We start from the raw sequence: 12,580 nt of genomic DNA on the forward strand, positions 1-12,580 counted from the left end.
ACCTCACCGTCACATTCCTGTCTATTCTTCGGACGAACTCAAAATAATGGGCATACCTCTACCCCTCGAAAGTTATCGCTGACTCAGCCATGTTTATGCAGCACTGCACGTGGGGGGATGTGGACGCACAAGTCGCGCAGATTACGTACATATAAACCTACAAAGTACTGATATAGTAAATTAAAAAAATAATTATTTTTGTGTAGTTGTATATTGCAATAATAACGTATGGTTGTCACAAAATCCAGCGGCACACCGTTTGGGAACCACTGGTCTATACCAATTATTGCTTGTTTTGGTTTAAACCATTTTCATTGAGCAGCTGCAGGTCGTCCTCCATGATGGTTATCTCTCTCTCTGCGTTACTTGAGAATGTGACCAGTTCTCTGTCTCCCTGTAGGCTTAACTGCCTCTCATTTCAAACAGATGCTGCTCTACCTGTTTCTTAAATCCAAATACTTTGCTTCCCTCAGCTCTGTGTTGCTATTCATTCGACTTGGGTGTGTCTTAAGAAATAATAGACTCCACAATGTGTTTGCGTTAGCTAAGTAGTTATGTGCAAAGGCTTTGCCAATAAGACAGTGTACTGTATGTGTGTGTTTGTGTGAAAAGTAGAGAGAAACAGACGCTTGTGTTCTGTGTGAGCACTGGAGTGTCTCTGGCTCAGGTTTGTTTATCAATTGCACGCTTTTTACCTCCACTTCTGTTTCCTTTCTTTTTTTCTGAATGTGACATCATTACTCACGGCTGTAGCTGGAATGTGCTGTAACTCCGCCTCCCCCCTCTCCCCCTCCTCATTGTTTGGCTGCGACTGCAGAAGAAAGTTGATCTCTCCACTCCTGGCTGCTTTTCTTAACTTTCCTGCTCGACTCCAGCATCTTAAACTGGTTTTATTTTTGCCATTCGCAACTTTTGGTGCCTCCAAACTGACACTAAAACACAGGAGAGATTAAAGGGAACTGAAAACCTACAGGTAAGTGTGTGTGAGCTGTAGGAAAGAGTACTGAAAGTATTTTGTGTGTTTTTGTGAATTATTTCAGTGGGTTTTAAGGATTGTAGGGTAGTGTTAGTTCAGGAATGTGTGTCAATGGACTTTGGATCTCTGACAGCACTGTATGTGAGCTCAGTGCTGTCAGACAAACACATATTTACATGTATTTGTGTGGCATAGTTTTATCTTGAGACTATAAGAACTGTGGTGTTGTGGCTCTGTGTCAGCGAGCACATTAGAGTTATTGTGTGTTTCCACTGGGAGTGGGTGGAGCAACATTAACATGCATTTGAATGTGTGTGTAGTCATGTTTCTGTGCCTTTTTAGCATTTTTGGTCCATGTCGCTCACTCTGTGTGTGCGTGTGCTTGTGCGTGTGCGTGTGCGCGTGCGCGTGCGCGAGAGGATAGGCTCACCTCTGTCAATGGGCATCATTGTCTCCCTCAATCCCCTCCTGCTCTGTGTCCCCCCTCTCTTTGCCTCTCTTTTAGGCGGTCAACTATTGATGTGCTTTCAACAGCCTTCCATTCAATAATTGGGTTTCATATTCTCTTGCAAAAACAAGTTTGTATGAGGAAATATTTCAACATCAACTTTTACACACCAGACATATACTGTGTAGAATGGCCAGCCATGAACCTGTATTACTTCATGGTGTCTTATAATACTTCCCTCAAAGCATCTTGATTGACTTATCAAACACCCCCCCCCCCCCCCTTTGTTTATGAGAGGGTATAGAAGCCAAAGAGCACTGAGTGGAGCATAAAGACCATTGTCAGGGAAGTGTGGCAGCTTTTTAGTATGATTGTGACAAGTTTGACTTGCTTACTTTTTAAAGTGCAAGCAAGATGCAGTGACAAAGTATGTTTTTCCAAAGAGTCTAAAATCCATACACTGATCCCACTTTATATTACACATCACATGTTTGTTATAAGCCTAGTATGAGTTAATATCTTCTCACCTGAACAACAACAACAACAACAACAACAACAACAACAACAACAACAACCTATGACTACTCCCAGTCTTCTTGAGTTGTGTCTATGTTGACTTTGTGTCAGTGATGTTCAGTGTGTTTTCGCTTATTATAGCAAGCAGACTCAGCTGAGAGGCAGTAGTTACACTTTTTTATGGGCCTGTTTTTGTACTTTTTATAGTTTTGGAAAGTGACTTCCATAAAATAAGAACTTCCAACTTGGTCCCTTCATTTCAACATTCACACTTTAGGGTTTTAAGTCATAAAACATGTTCAATTGTACTGCGTGATGGGATCTGCTGTCTTGTGTATTTCCAAATTCTTTTCCTCCCTATCTGTCAGCCTTTTTCTGTGTGTCTGCCTTTCTGTTTTGCCTCTATGCCATATATTCATACTCTTCTCTTTCCCTTTTCTATGTGTCTGGATGTTCACCTCCACCTCCTTCCCCATCTCCCTCTCTGTCCCTGGTGAGGTAATGACGGAACATATGTGGATATCTGCTTCTCATCTGGATTTAATACAAGGACGTGCATACACACATGTAGAAATGTGTGTTTTTTTGTTGAACATTCGCTATATGCTCAAATGAGAAAAGCAGAGTGGGCTGCATCTGTGCATAGGAGGTCCGAGTGTATTATGTCCAGTTTGTAGCCAAGTACAATCAGGGTCTGATTAATGTGCCCCTCAAAATGCTTTCATCTTCTTCTCACAATATTTGTCTTTCTTCTGTGCCTCTCATCGCTTACTTCGATTCCGTCCCGTTAAACTGCGAAGGCCAGATGGAGGCCAGTGATTTCAGACACACCCAGATAAAATCTCTCGGACTCTTTCTTTCTCACTCTCTGGGGAAATTGGCAAGGATTCTTGAATTCCCTTCTCTTCTCTTTTTCCTTCTCTGTGTGTGTGATTACATTACTCCCTGTTTCATAGACAGCAGATGTTGGAGGGCGTGAGGTCTTCAAACACCCTTTTCCTTATTGTACTTTGTTCTGATTGGTTCCCTTAGTCAGAATGCACATGGTTAGGCTATTGATTCCTTACAGGACACTGACCTACATACAACACACACACACACATACATACACATACACATACACACACAGTTATCACAAAACATCACACTGTCCTTGCCTATAGCAAGGTACTCTCCTTGAACTGCATTGTGCTTGCGGTCAAATTAGAGTATATTTTGCTGTGGCTCGGCTTGTAGCATCGCGGCTAATGTTAGCCTGCAGGGATTAATCTAAAGTATTGACTTTTGTGGCCGGTCAATTTGATGGTTATAGTGAATAAAATTGGAGTCACCAAATGGGCTTCTGTTCTCTCATAGCCCGAGGGCCACAGAGCAGGCTAAAACCACCAGGTTGTATTTGTAGCGTACATTATTCCCAAATTTGAGGCAGTAATAGCCTATTATTATTATATTAGTTGAGTTGTTCCCCTGGGAAACAAAAGATTGTATAGGATATTCAAGCAAATGAAAAGAAGGATGCAGAATATATATAGTTAATATGTCTCTGGCAAAGAAAAATAGAAAGTGCAATGCCATATCTAAACAGAAAAAAGGTGAAAATAATTTTTGTCCATCAAACTGACTACAGGGATCAGCAGCATATTGTTTCCCTTTGATCCAGGATTCCAAGATGATGCTGCCAACATGCTGGGACTTTTCCTACAGTTTCATGTTGTCGATTTACCGACTGAATTAAAAAAAAATTCTTATCATGCACAACACTACAAAACAAAACGTGTATTTCTTATTTGTAATGCAACTGGAAATTCAGAAATCTGTCTTTGAGTTTTATACTTATAAGTGTCTCTATGTGAATTTGGTTTTAAAAGCCTAATTACAGCACATTATTATGACTTTTAATTTTGTCATCTGCATTTTTAGACACAAGTTGTATGTGTAAGTGTGCCTGAAAACAACACCTGTATTATATGTTCCTCGTGTAAATGTTATGAAGCTGCTAAAAGCAATGAAAACTTAGAATAACATTGATTCCCAGGCCCCCCAAAAAACAGCCTTATCGTTGCAACTATATGATCCACATGAGGAGACTGTTCTAAAATGGGGTGCATTCAAATTGAATTGATCACAATTTGTGTGTGTGTGTGTGTGTGTGTGTGTGTGTGTGTGTGTGTGTGTGTGTGTGTGTGTGTGTGTGTGTGTGTGTGTGTGTGTGTGTGTGTGTGTGTGTGTGTGTGTGTGTGTGTGTGTGTGTGTGTGTGTGTGTGTGTGTGGTGTGTGTGTGTGTGTGTGTGTGTGTGTGTGTGTGTGTGTGTGTGTGTGTGTGTGTGTGTGTGTGTGTGTGTGTGTGTGTGTGTGTGTGTGTGTGTGTGTGTGTGTGTGTGTGTGTGTGTGTGTGTGTGTGTGTGTGTGTGTGTGCTCAAATAAAGGAGGGGTTCCGTCTGTGTGTGTGACGGAGCGCTGTGGAATTTCTCAATCAAATCCAAGAGAGCTTATTGGTTGGAAGACAATGTGGGCACATGGGTTTGTGTGTAATTGCATAAATATAAATTGAGTTCCTCAGCTGTGAAAACACTGCATCCTCCTTCCCTCAGTCACAACATCTTTCCTATTGCACTTCCCCCTACTTCCCTTACATTTGAGTGTACAATATATCAGTCTAGACAACAATGTAGTTCTTGTCAGGTACAGTAATAATCTGTATGTGTTAGTCATCAGCTGGTTGAAAAGCAAATAATCTCCTTATGGCGATGATAATCCTCTAATAGGAATCTAAATAGTTGTTTGTTGTTTTAAGAGATTCCTTTCATTTAAGTTTTCTCTTTTTTAAACTTATGTCAATTATTGTTTTTCTGTTTCTCCACAGATATGTGTAAGATTATTTTATAGCCCACAATGTTTTTGGTCATATGGCTTTAATTCAATTGGATCCAGTTGACATATTGATAATACCCTATTAGTTCCTTCAGTCAAACAAAGGGGGAAATATCAGCAAATGTAACACTTCAATACCACCTACATGAGCTGCATTGTGCCTCACACAAAGAGCAGCACAAGTTTATAAGACCACATGAGTTAGCTTTTCATCAGCTCTCAAATCTGTCAGCTCACCAGTGCTCCACTAAAATAAAGCATGGAGCCTTACTGACCAATCACTATGAAATGGCTCCAGGTTACTTTGTTATTAAAATTGCATACAGAGGATTTAGAGTGGAATCAGCCAATGAAATTAGAAATTATTAACATTTGGAAGTTTTATAATAATAATACCCTCCACAGGTCCTATAAATCCCCAAATAATTACATTTTATATTGAAAGAAAACATAACAAACAAGACACACTGCATATCTTCTACTTGGCAGAGGCATAGCGGTGTTGACAGGTACTGACCAAAGTAACCAATCAGAAAGCTGCACACAACAGGGCCTGCTCCAGGGGCCTGTACTACGAAGCTGGTTCAACCTAACCTGGATATGTTTGAGTTAGCCGGTTGGCCTAATCCAAAACATACGCGCTCTCGCTAAACGGTACTATAACGCGGGTTATCAAGTGGATCTCTCAAGCCAGCCGTGTCCTATCTAGTTAGGTGCGCGTTCACATGAAAGGGGTGGTATCTGGAGCATTCGACCAATCACAAACATGGACAAGCATACTGACAGCGCAGCGTCATACTTCCTGAATGAAAAGTGAACTTTAATACTAGTCAAAAATGAAGAAGTTAAACTTTAAACATCCATGACTTAAACACTTTATCCAGGATAAAAGCCACATAGCTGCACCTGCAAGGTGAATACAGCTGGTAACAGAACAAGTGTTTGAATGCGTACATTAACAGGTTTATGATATCACTGCCCCGTCTAAAACACGATCTGACTTTAATTACATTTGTCTCGAGTGTTTCGTCAACTTAATGTGTTGCTTAAAATAATACTTCTGCATACAGTATGTGACACTGTGAGTGTTGCACGGCCAGATACGGCTCAGCTGACTCGGATAAGAAAATATATGATACATTATGAAGTGATATGCCGCGGACTGTAGCCTACTTAATGTTACTCTGATCCGGTTACTTATGTTGTGGCAGATATTTAAGTAAGCTTTCTTAACGCTAATGTTATAATAGTCAGATTGCTCTGAAGATGGGAGGTGATATTCTATTAATGTTCACGTTCACACAGTCGGTGATTTTTGCCGGCCGTCTTTCCAGCAACGGCAGTTTTTCTGTATTTCCTTTCTCCTGTAATATGACTTGATCGCTTTAAACTCCGCACACTGAGCTCTGATTGGTCAGCAGGCAGTGCTTTCACTGAGTTGAGCTCTTAGCCTGCAACCTAACCAGGGGGGTATACTGCGAAGCAGTATTTTCGCTTAGCCGGCTAAATTCAGGGAAAACTCCGGCTTTCCGGTCATCCGAAGCTGGTTCTCTTTTTAGCAGGCTAGATCTCCATGGTAATATATGCTAAGCAGCTAACCTGGTCGGGACCAGGTTAGGTTGCAGGCTAAGAGCTCAACTCAGTGAAAGCACCGCCTGCTGACCAATCAGAGCTCAGTGTGCGGAGTTTAAAGCGATCAAGTCATATTACAGGAGAAAGGAAATACAGAAAAACTGCCGTCGCAGGAAAGACGGCCGGCAAAAATCACCGACTGTGTGAACGTGAACATGAATAGAATATCACCTCCATCTTCAGAGCAATCTGACTGTTATAACATTAGCGTTAAGAAAGCTTACTTAAATATCGGCCACAACATAAGTAACCGGATCAGAGTACATTAAGTACAGTCCGCGGCATATCACTTCATAATGTATCATATATCTCCTTATCTGAGTCAGCTGAGCCGTATCTGGCCGTGCAACACTCACAGTGTCACATACTGTATGCAGAAGTATTATTTTAAGCAACACATAAGTTGACGAAACACTCGAGACAAATGTAATTGAAGTCAGATCGTGTTTTAGACGGGGCAGTGATATCATAAACCTGTTGATGTACGCATTCAAACACTTTTTCTTTTTCCAGCTGTATTCACCTTGCAGGTGCAGCTATGTGGCTTTTATCCTGGATAAAGTGTCATGGATGTTTAAAGTTTAACTTCTTCATTTTTGACTAGTATTAAAGTTCACTTTTCATTCAGGAAGTATGCGCTGCGCTGTCAGTACGCTTCTCCATGTTTGTGATTGGTCGAATGCTCCAAATACCACCACTTTCATGTGAACGCGCACCTAACTAGATAGGAAACGGCTGGCTTGAGCGATCCACTTGATAACCAGCGTCGTAGTACAGTTTAGCGAGAGCGCGTATGTTTTGGATTAGGCCAACCGGCTAACTCAAACATATCCAGGTTAGGTTGAACCAGGTTCGTAGTATAGGCCCCTGGTCCCGACCAGGTTAGCAGCTAAGCATAAGTTACCATGGAGATCTAGCCTGCTAAAAAGAGAACCAGCTTCGTAGGACCGGAAAGCCGGAGTTTTCCCTGAATTTAGCCGGCTAAGCGAAAATCCTGCTTCGTAGTATACCCCCCAGGTTTGAACCAACCTCAACAAAAACACACACACACACACACACACACACACACACACACACACACACACACACACACACACACACACACACACACCACACACACACACACACACACACACACACCCACACACAACCACACACACACACACACACACACACATCACACACACACACACAACACACACACACACACACACTACACACCACACACACACACACACACACACACACACACAGCACACACACACACACACACTTATTTTGACCCCATCTCTTTCCTTTGAAATCAATCTTCCAGAGTACATGGTATCATTAAAGCCAGGTCAGCAGCTGCAGGACCAAATACAGAAGTCATCAGTTTAGTATCATTCTTACTCATTAGCGTTTTTGTATCTCTTTCTTTCTCTGTCATGTTATCTCCTTTTCCTACTCTGTTGCATTTTCCCTTACAAACCAGACAGTGGTTTAATAGTGTTGTTAAAGTGTATCTCCCTTTTGTCTTACCAGTTTTTGGCCATTTAAGATTTTTTAATTCTATTCAATTGAAAAAACATGCTAATTTGACATTTGATATGATCATTTAGTATGAATTTCACCAGGCCTGTACATAACCAGTACCAGTACATAATGTATCTGCCCTTGACCTGCATGAGCAACACATCATTATCTGTCATTTCTGTACATGAGAATGTAATCTTGTTTTGATTTGTATCTCTTTTCTCCAGGCTCTTCTTATAAATGTGCAGGGCAGTGATGTGCTGGAGACGTTGAGCTTGATCTTCTGTGGTGCAGATGTAAATTGTCCAACTGGTATGCCAAGTGCGCCCTCTGCTCTCTCCCTGGCCACCACACACACACAGCCCCTACAGGCGGAGTTAATCAGCCACAACCTCAACACAGGTACAGTAAGACATACAGCTTTTTTTTTTAACTCCTCAAACTATTAATTAAAGACGGATAACATACATACAGTATTTGTATGTGGATTAAATCCATGATGATTTTCTTTATACTATATGTTCTGTAAGCCTAATATTTGTATATTTTAAGGGTATGAGAGTTGAGTGCCCCTTCCTTATACTTACATAACCACATTCCTGTCATACCAAGGGGTGTTGGGATGTATAACATTTTCCATTTAACTTTAACAGATGCACTTCTCCTATTTCAGATAGACTGTCAGTAAATGACAGTCTGTACAGTATGTTCTAGGTTTTCTCCAATAAAATAATTGTATTTTTTTTTCCTCCTGCAGAACTACCACGGTCAGAGCCGGGCGGAGGCATGGACACGAGACATTACTTGCCAGCACCTTGTGTGTCTCACAATGGCTTCCTTTTCAAGACTGCATCCATGGCCCGGGCTATTACAGAGCGCAAGGCCAAAGAAGGTATTTACACACAATATCCAACACTAACACTTACTTACACAGTAAAAAAGAACACATAATAATTCAAATTCAATGTTTTTCATTTAGTTTATACATACAAAACAACGCAAAGATAATTTCGAAAGAATGTTCTGTGTGTATTAAAATTACACATGGACATCATATCCTAGCCTTTTTGTTGTGAAGCCATCTTCTTAGTCATACATCAGTTAAAAAATGGGCTTCGCTATTAGCACACAATGAAGTTAAAATGGCACCCAGAGAGCAGACCTCTGCTGATGCCTCACGCCCTATTTCGCAACTTTAAAGTATTTATTTGTTGTCCTTGGCCTGTGAACAGAAAACGTAACATCCTTGATGGAGGTAACTGCAGTCATTTGTATCATTATAATTATTGATATTCTCTCCATTTGTTCATCTCTATTGTTCCCTTCATGTAGAGTTCAGTCGTCGCTGGTGCACGCTGAATGATGGCACCTACAGCTACTATGAGAGTGACAAGAACTCAACCCTAACGGAGCTCTGAAGGCTTCAGAGATCGTCTGTCTGGCTGTTGACCGCCTTATAGACATGGGTACACACACACACACACACACACACACACACACACACACACACACACACACCACACACACACACACACACACACACACACAACACACACAACACACACACAGCACACACACACACACACCACACACACACACAACACACATACATATGTACATACACACACACCAATCCATTACCCCTTCATTTTAATGTCTGTATTAAATTACTTTTAGTAAATACAAACTGAAATAATATGCATAACCAAAACTGAATATGCGTGTTATTGTACATATTCATCTGTCACGTGAAATCAAATACACATCTGGCATGACTATTTTTTTCCCCGCAAAATTTACATCCTTTACAGTATCACCTAAATATCATTTTCTGTATCAATTTCTCCTAACCCCTATTTCAAACCCATCAGGTATGAACACACCTTTGAACTGTACTCGGAGTCAGAGCGTCTCTATCTGTTCGGCACTGATGACCCAGGCGGCCACAAGGAATGGGTCAAGTCTATTGCCAGGGTAACCACCAAAACATGTATTTTCTGGACACTCAATCATATCCTTCTTTTTCTTTTCTCCCTAGTTATTCATTTTCTGTAGTGAAATTGCAGAGCTCTGATGCTTAAAAGAAAAATGTAGTTACAGGCTGCATAGTGGTCAGGACAGGGCTAGTGAATTATGACTTTTTCCCATTGTCACTTATTCTCCAGCATTCTTTACAGCTGATATAATGGTCAGCTGCATGATGATGTTAAATAAAGCAACTACTGCTGAAACTACTGGAAGTCAGTGCAGTATAAGAGAAAGGTTGAAGTAGACGTGTTGACTCATAGTACCGTACTATCTTTGTAAAAACATGCTCAAAATCATGCATAACATTTTAAATGATATGCAAGATGCTGGATTGCCTAAATTGCATCTATTGGCTGTTAAAATTAAAAAACATAAATGCCAAGTTTGGTAGATGGACAGAATATCCATGGCTCCTGAATGTCTAGCCACAAAGACACATTATCCTCTCATACCATTGAAGTACTTTACGAGAGCTTTAACCTTTTTTCACAATTGAATTAGTATTGGTTTTCTCAGAGAGGTTCAGTAATGCTCCGGCTGAAGTGCTTGAATCTTCTTTAAAAGAGAAGAGGGAACAATAAATAATGTGCAATGTATTACTAGCCGTAATGTCCCCGTTTTGTTTGTAGAGCCTGATCCCGGCCTCTGCAGAGCCGCTGCTGAGGTTAGCGTTTGAGCGGATTGGGCGGCTGAAGTGTAAAGACGGCTTGAACCTGCAAACATCCAAGGTGGGCTGGTTTGCTCTGGTGGGCTCCACACTTCACGCCTACCTGGAGGACAGCCAGGGAGAGGAGATCCACCTCCGCAAACTGAATGAGCTCTGTGAGTGAAACACATACAGACAAATACGCACACAAACAGCACTTTTACTACATACTATCTGTGGTACACATAGTGAAAGGGAAGTGTGGCTCCGAAGGATTATTGACAGCACAGTCATTTGAAAAGAAACCAGAAAGAAACATATCAGATACAGTATTTTGACATGCAGGCATGCTGTGAATAATACATGATTCCTCTGTTTGTGTCTCACAGCAATTCACCAGACAATGAGGTGCTTGTTCTGGTGGAGAGAGGCAGGTGAGCGGGTTTGCTACAATAGTGATAGTTTAAATAAGTGTTTGCTCCAGTGTTTGAACTCCACAACCTGTTCCCAAATGTCCAAAACACTTTTAAATGTGTTTATTCTTTATTGCTACTGTACACATTTCAACGTTTTCCCCCTTACTCCTCCCGTGTTCTTTTCCATCTTTTCTTCTCTTTCTGAATGTTATATTCCCTCTTATCCCTTCCCTTTTCTCCTCTGTCATTCTCTCTCTCTTTATGCAGGACTTTGTACATAGAGGGTGAGAGGAAGTTGGATTTTGCCGGCTGGTGTACGGCCATCCAGGCAGCAGCGGGGAGTGGAGGAGACACACTGAGCCAGCAGCAGCTGACGGAGACAGACATAACCTGTCATGGTGCACAGCTGCATCGGCTACATCACGCAGTGCGGTGAGACACGGCCATTTAGAGTTACCTTATTCCCTCTGTTGCTCACTGTGTCAACATCCAAAGGCACACACATCTACATGCACACATTCATGCTCTTTATCTTTGACACACACATTGGCTCTGCTTGCATTTACATCACAGGAATATATTTACTTGTACACAGTCTACATTGCTGGACTGTATGTGATTTTGGTCTTTTGGGGGCCTTACTGTGTGTGTGTGTGTGTGTGTGTGTGTGTGTGTGTGTGTGTGTGTGTGTGTGGGCACACACTTGGCGCTTTCTATGTGTTTGGCCTCATGTGATTATAATGGCAGAGTTCAGCCCAACGGACTGGCAAGATAACAAAATACTCTGGTTTCACCTCCATGTCTCCATCATTCCTGCTTTTCTTTCTCTCTCTTTGTAATGTTTTTTCATTTTTGCCCCTTTGTCTGCCTCTCAAATCCACGTGCTGACATGCCTTCTTTCACTCTGACTCGCTGTCAACCCCTGTTCCCTCCCTTTTGATCTCCTCTCCTCAAACTCATTGTGTGTGTGTGGTGTGGTGTGTGTGGTGTGTTGTTGTGTGTGTGTGTGTGTGGTGATGTGTGTGTGTGTGTGTGATGGGTGTGTGTGGGTGTGGTGGTGTGTGTGTGTGCTGTGGTGTCGTGTGTGGGTGTGGGTTGTGTGTGTGTGTGTTTGTGTGTGATGGATGGGTGTGTTGTGGTGTGTGTGTGTGTGTGTGTGTGTGTGTGGGTGGTGTGTGTGTTGTGTGTGTCGTGTGTTGTGTTGTGTGGGTGATGTGTGTGTGTGTGGTTGTTGGTGGTGTGTTGGTTGTGTGTGTGTGGTGTGTGTGTGTGTGTGTGTGTGGTGTGTTGTGGTGGAGCTCTGGATTAATACTGATGCAGAACCCAGAGGTATCACGCTCAGTGGGGGATGGATGATCCCCGCTAAATGTCCTCTTAAAATTTGCCGGAAGCACTCCGCGGTTTCTGCGATGACAGCTTCTTCTGGTAGCAAATTCCACTCTCTGATTGTTCTCGGAAAGAAGGAGTATTTAAGAGTGTCACTAGTTGCGAAAATGTGCTCAAAGCCAATGTGTTGGCCAAACTTCAGATTC

General features: G+C 41.8%; 1 protein-coding gene across 2 annotated transcripts; it reads left to right on the forward strand.

The window, feature by feature from the left end:
- The first annotated feature begins 294 nt into the window (after positions 1 to 294).
- On the forward strand, positions 295 to 10,802 carry LOC117441137 (arf-GAP with Rho-GAP domain, ANK repeat and PH domain-containing protein 1-like). 2 transcript variants are annotated; one of them, XM_071202164.1, is made up of 6 exons: positions 295 to 973; positions 8,186 to 8,360; positions 8,716 to 8,850; positions 9,291 to 9,424; positions 9,830 to 9,932; positions 10,616 to 10,802. In XM_071202164.1, exons 2-4 carry the CDS (start codon positions 8,273 to 8,275, stop codon positions 9,374 to 9,376), a joined length of 309 nt encoding a protein of 102 aa, XP_071058265.1. In that variant the 5' UTR covers positions 295 to 973; positions 8,186 to 8,272; the 3' UTR covers positions 9,377 to 9,424; positions 9,830 to 9,932; positions 10,616 to 10,802. The 2 variants fall into 2 exon arrangements, with proteins under 2 accessions (XP_071058265.1, XP_033933224.1); XM_034077333.2 differs by lacking the exon at positions 295 to 973 and adding an exon at positions 2,233 to 2,438.
- The last annotated feature ends 1,778 nt before the right edge of the window (positions 10,803 to 12,580 follow it).

This window comes from Pseudochaenichthys georgianus, unplaced genomic scaffold, assembly GCF_902827115.2.
Source record: "Pseudochaenichthys georgianus unplaced genomic scaffold, fPseGeo1.2 scaffold_1513_arrow_ctg1, whole genome shotgun sequence".
Lineage (NCBI taxonomy): Eukaryota > Metazoa > Chordata > Actinopteri > Perciformes > Channichthyidae > Pseudochaenichthys > Pseudochaenichthys georgianus.

What these genes read in the sequence shown, in the direction of transcription:
- LOC117441137 (XM_034077333.2), top strand. Translation starts at nt 2,256, where the DNA reads ATGGGATCTGCTGTCTTGTGTATTTCCAAATTCTTTTCCTCCCTATCT. An exon ending in CCCTCTCTGTCCCTGGTGAG is followed by an intron (nt 2,439 to 8,185) that starts GTAATGACGGAA and finishes TCTTTTCTCCAG; the next exon opens with GCTCTTCTTATAAATGTGCA. An exon ending in CAGCCACAACCTCAACACAG is followed by an intron (nt 8,361 to 8,715) that starts GTACAGTAAGAC and finishes TTCCTCCTGCAG; the next exon opens with AACTACCACGGTCAGAGCCG.